Genomic DNA, 15,699 nt, shown 5'->3' with positions numbered 1-15,699 from the left:
CCGAAATCGACCGTATAAATAACTCATGCGATAACTTGCTTTGCGAGGAAAGTATAAAAGAAATGAAGAAACAAAGACAAAAGGAATCTTTATATTACAACTATACCTCAACCTTTTTATTAAAATAAAATGTCAGTATTGCATTCTATGATTTCCTACAATTATGAAAAGTTTTGCAATAATAAAATAAAACTTAATTTTTTGTTTAATTCATCCTAATCACAATTTTTAATATAAGATAATCATAATTGCTGTCGACAATATATACAACGCAATTTTTCGCGATTAAAAACGACCATTACTTGAATAAAAGAGGTACATATCCAAATTCAAGAGATTACACATGGAATTTTGATAACGTGATAAAAAATATTCCATGATGTATCGACGATGAAACTGCAGGTAGTGAAAATCAATCTTAATTCATCTTAATTCGTAAAAATTATTTTCTATTGCACGAAAATTTCTTTTTTAGAACTGGCACGGTATTTTTATCTTTGATGCTTATTCATTCTCTACAGTGTGTGTTTTTAATAAAATTGAACTGCTTATAAATTTTAAAAAGAACTTGATGTTATCTTTTTCTTAAGAATAATTAAAAAGATCACTTACAAAATATCATATGAAATTTTCTCTTTCAAAAAGTGTCACAAAAATATATTGTTCTGTGCTTGAAAATAATTTATAATTTAGTAAAAGAAAAAATTTCCATCATTTTTATACAAATTTCACAACTGTATTGCATTAAGAATATTGATAATAATCCAAATTAGATTATGATGCAACTAATAATATCTTCTTATTGTATCAATCACAGTTTTTCTTATTACCACGTGTAAGAATAAACTTTAATTCTAAACAAACAAACAAATCGGAAATCTTAATTGTACGCATCATTCCAATCCAATATTTACGAATAGCTTCTATCAATTGATAACATTTACTAGTACGATACAAGACTATCACCGTCGTAATGTACTCCACTTAATGGTAGATTAAATCTTACGCGCGTAATAAATAGTGAATTTATTTCTGTTAATCGTCCAATTAAATAGATCAATAATAAATTATGAATTGATTCTTAGTTTGACTTAATCTTATATTGGTAATGATAATATAACATATCACTGATAACGCTGGAACATTATAATATGTATGACTTTTGAACCGCGTGAAAGTATACTTTAACTTTCCTGGATTTATTAATCGTATTATGCGATTCAATCGACAAAATCAGTACTTTAAAATGCGTATCGACGAATATCGATCAGGTGTGTTCGAAATATTGTGAATCGTGACTTCTATCGATGAACAAGAAACCGGATATTTTAGAATCGATACGAATCGGTGTAGATAGCCGAAATGTGACAAAATCGTGCGTTCTCGATGTGAACAGTTAATCTTATCAATCATTCGGATCGACATCCTCTTATCGAAAAGTCGCCGCTGTTCGCGTACTGTGGCACAAAAATCTTAACCTGGCCCGATATTAGAAGAACTCGTGATAGCGATTTCATTATTTAGGCTAAAGTTACTCATTTCTAATCTGAAGATGATCTTATAGAAATTTATAAAGGTAATTTTCGAAAAATAAACGGTCCCATTTTCCCTTTTAGAATTATTGATTGTTTTATTAATTACTCAGTAATTTCAACAGATTAATATATTAAAAAATTAATTATATAAGGTATGAATAATTATATTTCAAATTAAAGCTCTGAGTTTTTTATTTAATTATTATTGGTATAATCCTACATTATACCCCTAGGTTTTGTAGTTACCCGAAAATTGGGGTTGGGAAATTTTGCGGATTTGGCGGGATTCCGAAATTTTCTTTAGTACATTTTGTTCGGGTACACCTCATTTGAAAACCCGAATATCAATTCGGGACTCGGAACTCAATTACATTCGATTATACACGATAACGTATGAAAATGCTTTCAAAATTAAAAATTTAGAGTAAGTATGAAAAATTATGCCCCGAATGCAGCGTTGATTCCCGAGTTGAGTTTCCAGTCTCGAATTGAGTTTAGGTCTTGAGTCGGTAGGTATTCAGGTGCCAAAATTGCGGATATCCGAATTTTGTGTGTTAGATGAATCGCATGCGAATCTCGCACACCCCTAGTATAATGATAAGGCAACTGAAATCTTTTATTCCGTATTGTTTTATTAATTTTATTATTTGATTACATTAAATTTGAAACACTACTCACGTCAGCCAAAGTGTGAAAGAAATATGATTAATTTTAACCCTTTAACGATCAATGCTGATGGGTGAAATTTCACTCCACGCAATTTTTGCAATAACCATCGTAATGTTATTTGCAACTACTGCAAACGATAATTTCTATATTTTTCATCTAATTTTTATTAACTTCATTAATTTTCAAAATAAGAAAAAAAATTATTGCGGTAAGGTATTATCCATGGTCCATTAAAAACCAACCAATGAAATAATGAAATTTGTTATCATTCGTATATAAAACACATAAATAAATGATTCCAGTATATGCCTCTCGATGATCGTCTCATTTTATGTAAAATCGATTATTCGCAGCTAAATTTGACTGCCGATTGAATAATTAATTCTATGATTCTAATGATCGATTGTAATTGCTGGAATCAGGAAATTGATTCCGATTACAGATGCAAATAGAATTGTTCTTTTGCAATCTGCGTAATGCGATAACAAGTAAATCTTGTGAAATAGAATTATGGAGCGTGATTTTTTACTTTTGACGATTTCTAAGAGAACTGTGAGTAGATACCCTTAATTTTGTTAATTATTGATGTGATCAAAATTAAAAAAAAACTATTTATTATGAATTTATTACACTATATAATTTATATATAATATGTTGTTTAAATATTTTTAGGGGCTTAGGAGAGAACCAAAAATAAATTGAATTATATGTTTTCGAGTAAGTTGATGCACTTTGGACTCATTACCTTGAGAGTGAATCTGGTAAGATTTATAATTTTCTTCATACAGATAATGCAATCGTGGTGTCAGTAACACTACTTCTTGTAACGAATTGCATCATACACTTCGTTTTAAAGAAATCCGGACAAATTTTATACAGCTCAATCTAGAACGATAAATGCTCTTTGACGTTAAAAAAGTTTACAAACTTTTAAAGAATATGATAGCATGGTTCGTGACAGATTGCTATAAATAAATAGCATTCATCTTTCAAAAAAAAAAGAAATAGAACCACGTTTCTTTTTACTAGTTTCATTAAAGTCATATAACGTTAAAAGTGATGTTGCAATTTTCAAATTTTACTATTAATTCAACATTAGAATAAACATTCTGAAAATAATCCTTCTAATTAAAATGTATATCGTGCTTTAATAACTAATAATACTATTCCTCAACCAAATACAGCATTCAAAAGAACTAACTGAACAAAATATAAATTCTTCATCTTTAAAATTAATTACAAAATATTATTATTTCATTGAAAGCTTACATAAATACGTATCACAAATGTTAATTCATCATCTTAATTCTTCAATTAGGTAACAAATAATGTTTCAGCTCAACGCTCTGTACAGAAAGACCTTTTATTTAAGCTAAATTAATGAACAATTTTGTTGTTTTAAGCTTACAGCCTTTGTTGATATATTTACAGAACAACACAGTGTTTACTAAACATATATACATGTGTAAATCCTTCGTATACGAAGGATTAAGATTAACCCTTTGACCAATCGCTTCAATCATAAATATTTTCAAAACAATGTATAATAATAACATTCTCAACTGCCATAAATTTTGTATATTTTATACTTGAAACTTACGTATAGGTACATTACGAGAACGTAGGCTCTTCTTAGGTAAGAAAGTTAAAGATTTAGAAGGAACATTAAAGAACCTAACGTGGACCCTCCTGTCCTTGCATGTAAACAATAAGGACAGTGGTTCTCTCCTATAATTTAAAAAAAGGCCTAAGTTGCACGTAACTGTTCCATTTCAAAAACGCCAAAGGTAGAACCAAACATACCTAACCTTCCCTGAAATACTGTCTTCGTACAAGAAAATCGCGCTCTGGAACGGTCACAGCCCAGTCACATCTTACAAAAACATCGAAAGAATCCTTACCTTCCAAGTTCTTGTTCCTGGCGAGGAGAGCCAAGAGGACGTCCTGGTTGGGCGCAGCCTCCGCCAAGTCGCCGGTGTCCTGATGCGACGGCGGTAACGAAGGACCCAAAGATGGCATGGTGGTCGCCGGTGGCCGAGGCATCATCACCGGTGCCGAGCCCAATGGTGGCAGAGGTAGCCCCCCAGGTGTATGGTGAAGCGGATTGTGCGGCGGCGGACCGCTACTCGGTAGCGTCGGCAGCGTCGCGACCGGCTGCACTGCCGCCGACATCGACAGATCGACGCCACCCAACAGTACCGGACGACACCCTCCTGAACCAGGACCGCTGCTCACCGCCGGGAGGATTCCGCCACCCCCCGGCAGTGGTGCGTACGGCAAGTACAGCTCCAGTATAAGACCAGGAAGAGGCAATCGTGGGAACACCGACCGACGGCCGTCTCTTTTGTTCTTAAGCTTGGATCCTTTTAATCAGGCTCTCTAATCAGTCGTCAATTATAATTGCACATTTGCAGACTCCAAGACTGAGGATAATTGGTATTATTCTAGATGATGGGGAAACATCAATGCTTCCAGCAGCACGAAATTTCCCTATTTATATACGTAGTTTATTCCAAGATTGATGTTCACTTAATTATGATTGCACATTTGATGAAAATGATTTGGTATTGATTTTAAGGTTGAGAATAATTTCTGTTATTTTGTATGGTGCTGACTTATGAAATTGAAACCTAATGCAATGCACACTTTTCAAGTTAATATTTTCTCCTTCCTCAACGCAGAAAATGAACCTTTTCAATTATATTTCAATTATTTAGTCGTGTTCCCTTGTCGCCGATGAAAAAAAACTAGTTGGTTTTAATTAAAATATGAAGAATTACTAATATTTTTGATGATGTTGACTAGGGCTGAGACAATATACTATTTGAAATTGAAACTGAATTCAGCGTACACTTCTCGGGTCACTGTTCGTCAGAACACAAAATCTTTCTATCACTAACTGAACAGTTTTACTTGATCAGACACACGAAACCGGCACACACTTTCGCCGTCTTCATCGAGCCTGTTTATTCCTATCGTTCGCGTCTCGGCAGATCGCATTGAACGACGTCGAAGAAAACAATCGTTTTTCCCGTTTTTTTATCGATCGATCGTCCAAAGTTCCCGTCGTAATCTCGTTCCCGCTGTTGCGAAGTAAACGCTGATGACGATCGATTGTCGAGAGGCTCTTTACTTTTGTCACCTTCCGATGACTTTGTCTGCCACAGGGTAGAGAAGTCCGCACGCTTGTCAGTCGAACGATCGCGTATCGGGCGCAACAGAAGCACTGACGTTTCTTATTTCTAGGATCACCACGAGCGTGCCGAGCGAACGACGTTTACGAATGTTTACGAGCGCCGCTGCTACAAGCTGACTCTGAATGGCATGTTTGTAAATAGTCTCTGTCTGCGACTTCGCGAACAAGAAAAATACCACTATTTACCGGCAATAAAGTGGACACTCGACAGTGCTTACGTCGCAACGTCGATGATCAATGACTCGAACGTTTCGAGTCGTGAATCGCCTTATCCGTTCTCATGAAAATTGCATTCTTTCAATAAGAATTTTCGTCTCGATGAAAACGTAACGATGCGGAGTTCCCTGTCAGTAGATAGTTAAATTGTTTCACGAAAGAGGAAAAACTGTCACTTGGAATCGCGCGTCACCGCGTCGAATGATCGGCATCACTGAAATTCCCGGGCTAAATTTTTGCGCTTGCAGACGGAACGAGACGCGAATCGACAGGTCGAGATCAGGAATGAAACTGAAGAGAGCAGAGCACCTCGGTTTCCGGCAAGGTCCGAGCGGACCTGAGGCCAGCCACGCACTCGTTCGGTCCCTCTCGTGCTCTGAACTCCAAAGCGACAGTTCGCGTCTTATCGGTTCGTCCACGGCTCCCGGTTTATCTCGACCATAACCTTGCTTATGTTTCTCCAATCTAAGCCGGTCTTCTTTGTAAAATTGTCTGCGACTTTTCTCCTCTTAGCGAGATTATCTTCGTTTGCCCTGGCACCCTTTATTCAGACCTTGTATAATTCACGCCAGACAGTTTTATAATTGATCATTACAAAGTGCATCGAAATGCTTCCGCGGTTGCATTATAATTGACACGAGATAGCACTGATACAAAAGTAATAAAAACAATCTAAAACACTGAAGATCTCTCCGAACTTCTTTATGGAAGTTTCTTAGGAGGATATTATGCTGTTTGACATTTCTTCGACATCAGTACATTAAAACTTTGTATTTTTAATACATCGAGAAGACGAGTAAAATGGTAAAATCCAGGTCCCAGCAAGCTAAGGAGGATGCCTTTCTTACGAGTACTCCTTGCGTTCCGATCCTAATACGAATCTCAACGTAGCAGTCGAAACGAGCCTTTTCGCGACGGCCGCGGCCGCGGCCACGTTTCGATGAGCCGAGTAGAAAGACGAAGATCGTCTCGATAGCAGTCTAAGGCTTTCTCAGTTCTATCCTTCTAATCTTGTTCGCAGCGCGTCTATCTCGAGCGTTCGGCTTTGATCAGCAGCAGGAGGCGGTGCAGTTTTTACACGCGTGTCGATGGAAATCGTGGCCGGGACCGATGTAAATTCCGAATGCCAATAGAGAGAAAAACCCAATGAATCACGTAGCAGCGATACTTTCGTACGTTGAGGTTGCCGTTCGTCGCGGGTCTTCCTTTTCGTCCCGGCAGATACGAGCCGAATGCGACGACCGCGACCGGTAAGAAACGACGAATTCCACGGCTGTTGAATCGCGATTTTCGTCCTGCCACGCTCTCCTTTCCTTTTTTCTTTCTTGCCCCTCGCATCGGTGGAGAGGACGCGTCTCGAACTCGTCATCGGCCGACGCACCCGTCCATTCAGCCGACGATGATTATCCACCACTGACAATGACTTTCTTCCCTTCGGGCTGGTCCGAACTTTTCTTCGGAATCCTTCGAATTCCGCTCGGTGACTGATCTTCCACGTCGATGGACCACCGATTGAATTAATCTTCCTCTCCTTTTATGCTGTCCAACTCCGTAAATGGTACACCGATCAGTCCACTTTCCGAGGTAAATGAAGAACGCGGATGATTACGATACGATGCATACTTCCATGATGTTTCGGTAATGTTCTGCATTTAATTTATTTCGTTCTTCTTTCGTTCACCGTCCACGGGTTCGTCGATTCGTCAAGCGACTCGCGCGATCACCGATACGCCGTTAATCATCGCGTGACGCGATACGAAAAAAGTGACGATACTTTGAGACATTTCAAAGATGCTCTCTATCAAAGTGACGAAACTTGAATGAATATCTATGAATCGAGCGGAAAAAAATGCACGCTGCCACGAAGATCTCGGAATGTGCGATTTGATTAGCGGGTACCGCGACACTATGGAGTCGGCTTCGCGGGATTCCCGGCTTCAGCGTCGAGGATGAGAAAGCTGGAGGGACCTGGAGGGACTTGGAGGGACGCATAGATAGGTGGAGGTGGTGGTTCTGAACGTTCTGTGAAACCGTGTGCATAGCCCTGTCGGAGGAGAGGTTTCCACCCTACCATCCATGGTCACCACCGAACCGTCTCGGACTAGCTCGCACCGAAACGGGGGAGAGCTTTGGTGGGGTAGCTACGTTGGCACGCTTGCGCCGCAAATCTGTCTCCCTCATGCGAGATACGCGCAGGGGGCACGGACGCGTCCTACTAGAAGATTTTGGAATGATTTGCGGTACGTGCGAGCGAATCGAATGGAAAAGTCGAACGATGGAACACGTAGAACAAGTCGTGTCACCTTTCTGCTGAATGTCTGAAGGTTGCGTTTCAAGGGAATGCGAAAGATGAATTTTATTGAGCATCTCTGAACTGTGAAACTGGTACTGGTAATTTTGTCTTTGAATCATCTAGGTGATCGTCATTTGATTTCTAAGATTTTATATTGAATTATGAAAAAAAGTATACATTTTTCGACACTGTTAATGGTCTCCTATCAATATTTAAACAAATATTCGAAAAACATTCCTTGATTTTAATGCGAGAAATTCGTCGAGCTAAATTTTAAGCCGGCGACGTCGATAAAGGATATTCCTTAATAAATTTTACTTATTTTTTATTGAAAATTTCAGTTTTGTTAACAAATATTTTATACAATTTAAAATAGAATTTTGAAAAGTTATGGATATGTATTGTCAGACTAAATCAGACATGCGCATTATATTCAAGATTTAATGGTAATTTTGAATAGTATAGATAATACAAGTCATTAAAAATTAATTTTCTAATCTATTGCTTCAAATCTATTGCTAATTTCAATTGCTAGTGTAGATAACAGTAGTATTTCAAATTTTCTTTCTTCATTCACTAGTTTATTATTTTATTAAATTAATTATTGTTGACCATGATGGTATTCAATTTATATTATACAAAACAACAAAAAATCATATCTTTTCTAAAATGAGAATCACTATTGTAATCATAACAGTGTAATTGTAAGGAAGAAATCTTATTGCTCATTCAAAATAAATCAAAGCATTATCTAAGGGTAAAATTTGATAGAAGACCATTGAAACTACTAAAGGATCTAAATTATTTTCATCCTAAATTAAAACTCAAGAAACAGAATTTTTGAGCGATCTCAAACAAATAACAAGAATTTCGTTTCGATCTTCCAGCGAACAAAAGATATCTTTTCACATGGCGGAGCGGAAAATCTCTAAACATCTTGCAATGGAAAACGAAATAAAAACACAACAGATGACAGATGGAAGAACGCAACAAAATGAAAAAAAAAAAGTTTGGCGACGCTTCGGATACATCGAAGGTTGCGAAAGGAAAGAGGCAGAACAGTATCGTGCTAATCAAGACCGATGGTCAATAATGGCGGCCACGGGTTGGTCGGACCCAAGTCCAACCTACCCTTCGAGCGTCGGGCGTGTACGGGGGTGGTTTAAGCCGGCACTTCGCCCCTCAGTAGTCGACAGGGGTTGATTCTGGCAAGAGCTGGAGAGCGAGACATATTTTTATTGTACCTAGGTGAATCACTGCTACAGGGACCTTTTTCTATGTGTTATTCACTCGCGCCGTAAACCAAACGTACTATCGCGAATGCTAGCGATGGGAACAAGGTGAATTGAATCGTTTAAATACTCACCACGTTGATTTAGTATTCGTGAAAAGTAAAATTAGATTATAGAACGTAAGCGTAACTCTTGATTCATTTTTATTTTTCATATCCTAACAAATAGTGTACATACAGGGGAGGCAGAATGGTTCTTGAGAAACTCTCAATTAAAAATTTTATGAGTTTGAGGAATAATCAAAAGATTCAAGGTGGGAAACAGTTAAAAATTAATATCAAATGAAATTTGGTGATGCAAGGAAGGTAGTAGAATAAGTTACTAGCAATTAAATTAAAATGGGATAAAAATTACAAATTTCACACATATGGGTAATCCTTATTTGTGTTTGTTTCTTATATTCTAATAAATAATAGTTAGAAGTTAATATACAATAGAATTTAATGATGTACAGGAGACAGAATAAATTAATACAAATTAAACTCAAATAGGATAGAAATCACAAATTCAATAGCAAATTAAAATTATTCATTTTTGAAAATATTAATAATTTTTCTGAAATGGTGGATAGGTATATTATGAGTCTAGATTATAAACTCTTCTAGTGACTCGAAGGACAACATTAAGATTTATATTAACATTTATATTAATAAAAATTGTAAATGAAGATTGTATAGCTATTTATGTATTATAAATTGATGGAAAAATTAACCAAATGTCCAACTGGACAAATTGTAAAGCACATATACAATATAAAAATTATATATCACATACTTCTTTAAATATACTGGTTACCACGAAGAAAATAACCACAGCTGATACAATATAAAATAAAATAAATATTAAGAATATTATGGATTAATTATTTGATTTAAAGTCTCACAATCAGTGTAATTCTACTGATACTCCAAATTTTCTTTCTTTTACTTATTTCTTACATTTTTATAGTGTCAATTTCCTTGACAGTCAACGTGTTAATGAATGAAGAATTTTGATAATTTTTAATGAAGTTGAATAAAAATAAAAGAAAAGGGATTAAGGTATAGTGAACCATGCAAGTTTTATGGATCCGTAATACTACAGGATAATTTTATCTCAGAATCTTTTTCAGTCTTCCTGTACTTCATACATTTTAAACATCATGTACAATGTTGCATTTCGGCTTTCTTTAGAATTAATGCTTCGGTATGTGATGCTTTTCTTAATTTTTTTTTTCAATTTTTCTTGAAGAAACCAAGAAAATCTCGGTCAGACTTTAAACTCAACGGACAGAAATAAAACCGCGTGAAGTGTTCTCAAACGAGCTCCAGGTTTATTGTTTGAAGAAGTATACATATTTTGACATTTTTATATGCTTTTCTCAATTCTTTTCACGTACTGTATTTTACGAACCAGTATCTTTTGCAGCAAAATTCCTAGAAATATTCAAAGCCTAAAAACTTCAATTTCTTTGAAACTAACATTTCTTTGAATCTGTTCAATTACAGTGCCAATATTTATATTTTATTATGATTTTTTCAACTTATTTTAAGCAGTATTTCAAACGTGTAAAATTAAAAAGGTAAATTTGTTTAAGAATTAAATTATCTAATTTTATTTTAAAAAATCATATTTTGTTTTAAATTCATTACAACTTGTTAATAATTCTACACTTTATTAACCAACGTTATCCACTCTTACTCTGAAAAAAAAAAATTAATTCGTACCATAGTAACCCATTTTCCCCTTATTAACCCTTGTACGATGGAGCCGAGTAGGTACTTTGCTGACTAAAGGTACATATACTTTAGAATTTAAATTTAGCTCTAATTTTCGAAATTTTTTACTATTTCTTTAGACATTATATTTCTGATATGTAAAACCATTTCATTTATAAATTAGATACTTAAATTTTTGAAAATACAAATTTAGCTAATACCCTCCGCCATCTAAGAGTTGACAAGGTGTAAGTGAGTTGCAAAATGAATACAATTTTTTTTTCTTCTGTCAGGTACACAATGAACAGGTATTGGAGACGTTAAGACGACAGATTTGCTTGAAAATCAAATTGGGGGTGCATTGAATGCCCATCGCTAGTGCACGCTCGCGCGCGCATAACGACTTACATGCACATGTTTCTGAATAGACACATATCCAGAGGGTAGCGTCGACCCGTCGGATCACCCGTTGGATGCACTCAACGAAATTAAACCTACGTTCCTCGACCTCGGACCGACGTCGCAGTCACGTCCAGCCGAGATATCGGTAACGTTACCTTTTACCACGTTTTGCGCGCGCCACTTCAAACTTATTCCCGCGAAATTTCTTGGTTACGATTTTTCGAGCACAAACTACTCCTTGCCTTACATATGATTCAGAATTGATTTTAATTTAATTTAATTCTAACTTCCATTCTGTCCATAATAGGATTTTATCATTTTCTTAATCCTTGCACTTACTGTTAGAATGGATTCAAAAGATATTTGCATACGCTTTCAAATAATGGTATTTCAGTGACTTTTTTCCAATTGTTTGAAAGAAAATAGTAATAGTCACTTTTTCTGATTTTTTAGCTTATTTTTTATTTTAAGTAAGTTGTATATGGGGTTACCCAAATTGACGATGAGTAGGTATTATATCTGCAAATTAAAATAAAACAGAAACTATGTAAGATATATCAGATTTTCTCTAATTTTTTACATAAAATTTGCTTCATGGCGAAAATTATAAAACGAAACGACACTTTTGGAGTTAATCACCCTAATCACTCCAGTGTATGAAAAATTCAATGGATGCTGAATGTCATGAAGAAGAAATGTCAAATGGTTAGCAGGATCATACAGTTTGACACCAATAAATTTTCTATGACATTTTTATCTTTGTTTCTGCATTAACTAGTTTGTATATTGATCGAAGGTTTATAGACATATATAGACATTTTCAACTGTAAGCTTCAAATTGATATAACATGTGTTATTTTATGCTATTTTTATGTTATTAAATTGTGTCAAGCTTTTGATGTTTAGAAATATAGCCCATCATTTACTATAATTGGCAACCGTTCAAATTATATTAAGAGCATCGAAGAAATCCTGATGAACTCGTTTCAAAGAAACTTTAAGATTTAAATTGATTATAATACTTTCATGTCATCAAATCCGTTCAGACTTTTGATGTTTCGAAATCGGTTACATATTTAATAATTTTTCAACTTTTAATCATTCTCCGTTAAATACACTTTGAATCAGCGAACTAAATCCACCCTTTCATTTGACTAAAAAACTAATATAATCGAACCTGACAGAGGATGAAAATTGGGTTATGAGGAAGAAAGTATCCCCGGACCTCGGAGTGAGGATCCTCGGACGGTTTGAAAGTATCGAAGTGTCTCGTTGGAAAAAAGAGGTTTTTTCAGATCGCCGCTCTGCCATCGGTGCTTCCTCTCGGTTTTTCTTTTTTTTCCATTGAACCAACAGGGAAAATACTTCGCGAGGCTGGCTCGGAAAAATGTGGAACACGTTGACGTTGGAGCAACGAAGCAGACGAGAGGATATCGAACCGGCAAGTCCAGAGGCGGAGTTGCCCCACCAGGTTTCCATGGAAACGTGACACTCTCTTTCGGGTTTTTCGAGCTTTTCGAGCTGTTCAGAGCTTTTCGAGCTTACTATGGTTACTCTCCCTTCGTTTTGCACTCTATGCGCTAGGACAGGCACAGGCATCGCCAGAGGATCGCACCGAAAGAACGATATTTCCCGTTATTTTCCTCAAACCGAAGGGAAAAATTATTTGGTTTCCTGGAAATTGATATCGCAGTCCTGCTAGTTTTATTTAGCCGTTGTATCGCTTCTCGTTTACTATTCCCGATACGAAATCCTTGTTCTTCGTTCCCTGTTTGAACAAATAACAACCGGCCTTGACACCATAGTAATTAGCACATGGCAATTGTTCGCTGTTCCAAGCATTTCGTAGAATGCTGCAAGTTAAATAAAATTGCCCCGATATTTAAATATTGGAGTAATTAAGATTTTTCCTAACTGAGATGAATTAGGCCCATGGAAGTTGGTACCGTGCGCAAAGCTGTCTGACAGATGCCGAACGTCAAAGTATTAGAATATTAAAATCTTGGAATCTTGGAATTTTCGACCCTTAGAATCTTAGAATTGTAAAATATTAAAATTCTAAAACTTTAGAACTTCGAAATTTTACAAGTTTGGAAATTTGAAATTTTAAAATACCAAATATGGCTTACCCTGGCCTTCATCTAGTTATGTCAATGTATTTAATATGTTAAATAACAATATTTACATCGTGTTTCATTTTTTAAGAAACATATCAAACCTCTACATATCTATTGGTAATAGATATTGAAACAATAGAATTCAAGGAAATATGTTAAAATTAACGTCATCGACAGTCTCCAGGAGCAAAATGGAAAAGAACAATTCTTTATTCGGTATATCCTATGTAGCCCCTAGTATAGAAGCAGAAAATGTACTTTCATCGGGCACACATCTTGTTCTGTCCTTTCCAATGTACCTCGTACTTGCTGGCTCGAGCATGTGCTCTGTCGCGTGTGAAATGTCCCCACGATTTGCTCTTCGCCCTTTCTCTTTCTTTCCAACTCCACCCACCTAGACACGATGCTCCAAATGGCATCGTCGTTTACGTAAGTTAAGACAGAGTTTCTCAAACTTGCCCCTTTCGAAATTGTCTTCGTTTTTGACGAAGATAGTGGAAAGTAGGATAGAAAATAAGTTTTGATAATGTCTTGTAAAATAAAAGAAAAATCGTAAATGTCAATAACATATTGTTACCACTGCCAGGCTAAAGGTGTTGCCAGTTTCAGTAAATAATATTTTTATTTTTCAAATGTTGTACTTATTGTTTTGTCAACATTTTTAAATCCCTAAAACCGTATGCTCTGGTTAGACTTCCAATAGAATAGGTTTTAAAAGAATAACTCCGCTATTTTGCAACATTTTTATTTATTAAAAATTATAAAATAAAGTTGAAAATGATATGTAAAAATCTAAACATTTACCTATTTAAACGTCTTCCTTGTGTGATAGTCTCAAATAATTTTACATAAAAAGAAATAAGGCAGAATAAATTTTAAGTTATCGAAATAGAAATTAGAGATGATAATCATTTCTACACTAGAACTACAAATTTTTGTTAAATTTACTAAATTTCTATCAATTTTACTGACAGAACATTGGCGTGAGAAGCGCTGGATTAAAACAGAACCGCACACCTATCCGTCTCTACGTGATCGTCCGCGAGTATTCGTAAAGTGAGCGAGAAAGAGCAGGAATGACATATGCGGAACGTAGCCACCTCTATATTTTACTTGAAGCTATTCGCGAGAATTTACGAGGAATACCCGATACTCCCTTTCTCTCTGTCTTCTCGTCTCCTACGTCTACTCTTTATCCATACATCTATCTGCTCATCGTATTTCTCGATTTTCTTCGCTTCTGAGAGCTTTTCCTATCTTGATATTTAAACTGTTTATTGTCGAAAACTGATAGTACATACAGAGGATAGACAAAATAAGTAAGAAACAATACAAAATTTTTAACCCCTTTTTATTTGACTTCGAAAAGGAGGAGGATACTCAATTCGATGTGTATACTTCTTTTTTCTTTTCTTCCATATAAAGGGGAAAACTTAAGTTAATTGGATTCTAAATAATTTGTATTATGTATAATGGTTTACTATCTATAGAGCTTTTTTCACTGCGAATGTAGGTATTAGTAGATATTTAGCCAGATACATTACAAAATGAAAGTATAAAAAATTAATTTTTTGATAGAATGCTTCAGTTTCATATTTTACATGAATCATATAATTTTGATGGTAGTTGTAACAATTTTACTATTTTAATTTCTGAACTGGACGGCGGATCATGGAGAGAGCTCCAATTTTAATGCAACTTTGTATTTCACATATTTTCATTTTCTAAATTTTACATTGTTCCTTTAAAAACTATTTCTTCAATATATGAAACTCTTTCATTTAAAAATGATACATTTAACTTTAGATTAATGTCCTTTTATACCTATATTTTGCAGGTTTGGGTCACGATTGACTCAGGCTCTGCTATTTAAGGATTAATTAAATTAAATTTGTAATGTCGATTACCACTGACCAATGTGTCGCCTATTTTATGTAATTTATTTAATTTTCAATATAATACATATGTACGTTTTTGAAAAATTATGAGTATTTTTCAAAATTTACCTTAAAAAAAGAAAACTACACTTTTTACGAAAATTACGTGTAAATACTCATATATCTTATCGTTAATATCAAAATAAGGATCAAATTAAATTATCTAACCTCTCATTTCAAATAGCTAACTAATAAGACTTGTCGAATTTGTTTATGTGAATGTCAATTTCTGAATAAAACAAGTAATTTAAGATATATTGATTGAATCAACGAGCCGAATGAAGCCAGCTCCAGAGGGAATTCGATTAAACGCGCTGAAAAGCTCGCGGCAGATTCTTCAATGGT

The 15,699-nt window shown here is 35.2% G+C and overlaps 1 protein-coding gene across 2 annotated transcripts in view; it reads right to left on the bottom strand.

Annotated features, from left to right (window-relative positions):
* The window catches only part of LOC114876223 (LIM/homeobox protein Lhx3), a 73,998-nt gene extending 68,213 nt beyond the window's left edge, over positions 1-5,785 (bottom strand). Inside the window, exon 1 of one of the 2 annotated variants that reach the window (XM_046290066.1) lies at positions 4,106-5,785. In XM_046290066.1, the coding sequence (XP_046146022.1) occupies positions 4,106-4,376 (271 nt within the window). In that variant the 5' untranslated portion in view covers positions 4,377-5,785. The remainder of the gene's footprint in view (positions 1-4,105) is intronic. The other variant, XM_046290065.1, reaches the window with a different exon arrangement.
* Positions 5,786-15,699: the final 9,914 nt, after the last annotated feature.

The sequence above is a fragment of the Osmia bicornis genome, chromosome 2 (assembly GCF_907164935.1).
Source record: "Osmia bicornis bicornis chromosome 2, iOsmBic2.1, whole genome shotgun sequence".
NCBI lineage: Eukaryota > Metazoa > Arthropoda > Insecta > Hymenoptera > Megachilidae > Osmia > Osmia bicornis.
Note: the sequence above shows the minus strand (reverse complement) of the source record. Positions and strands in the feature narration are given on the sequence as shown.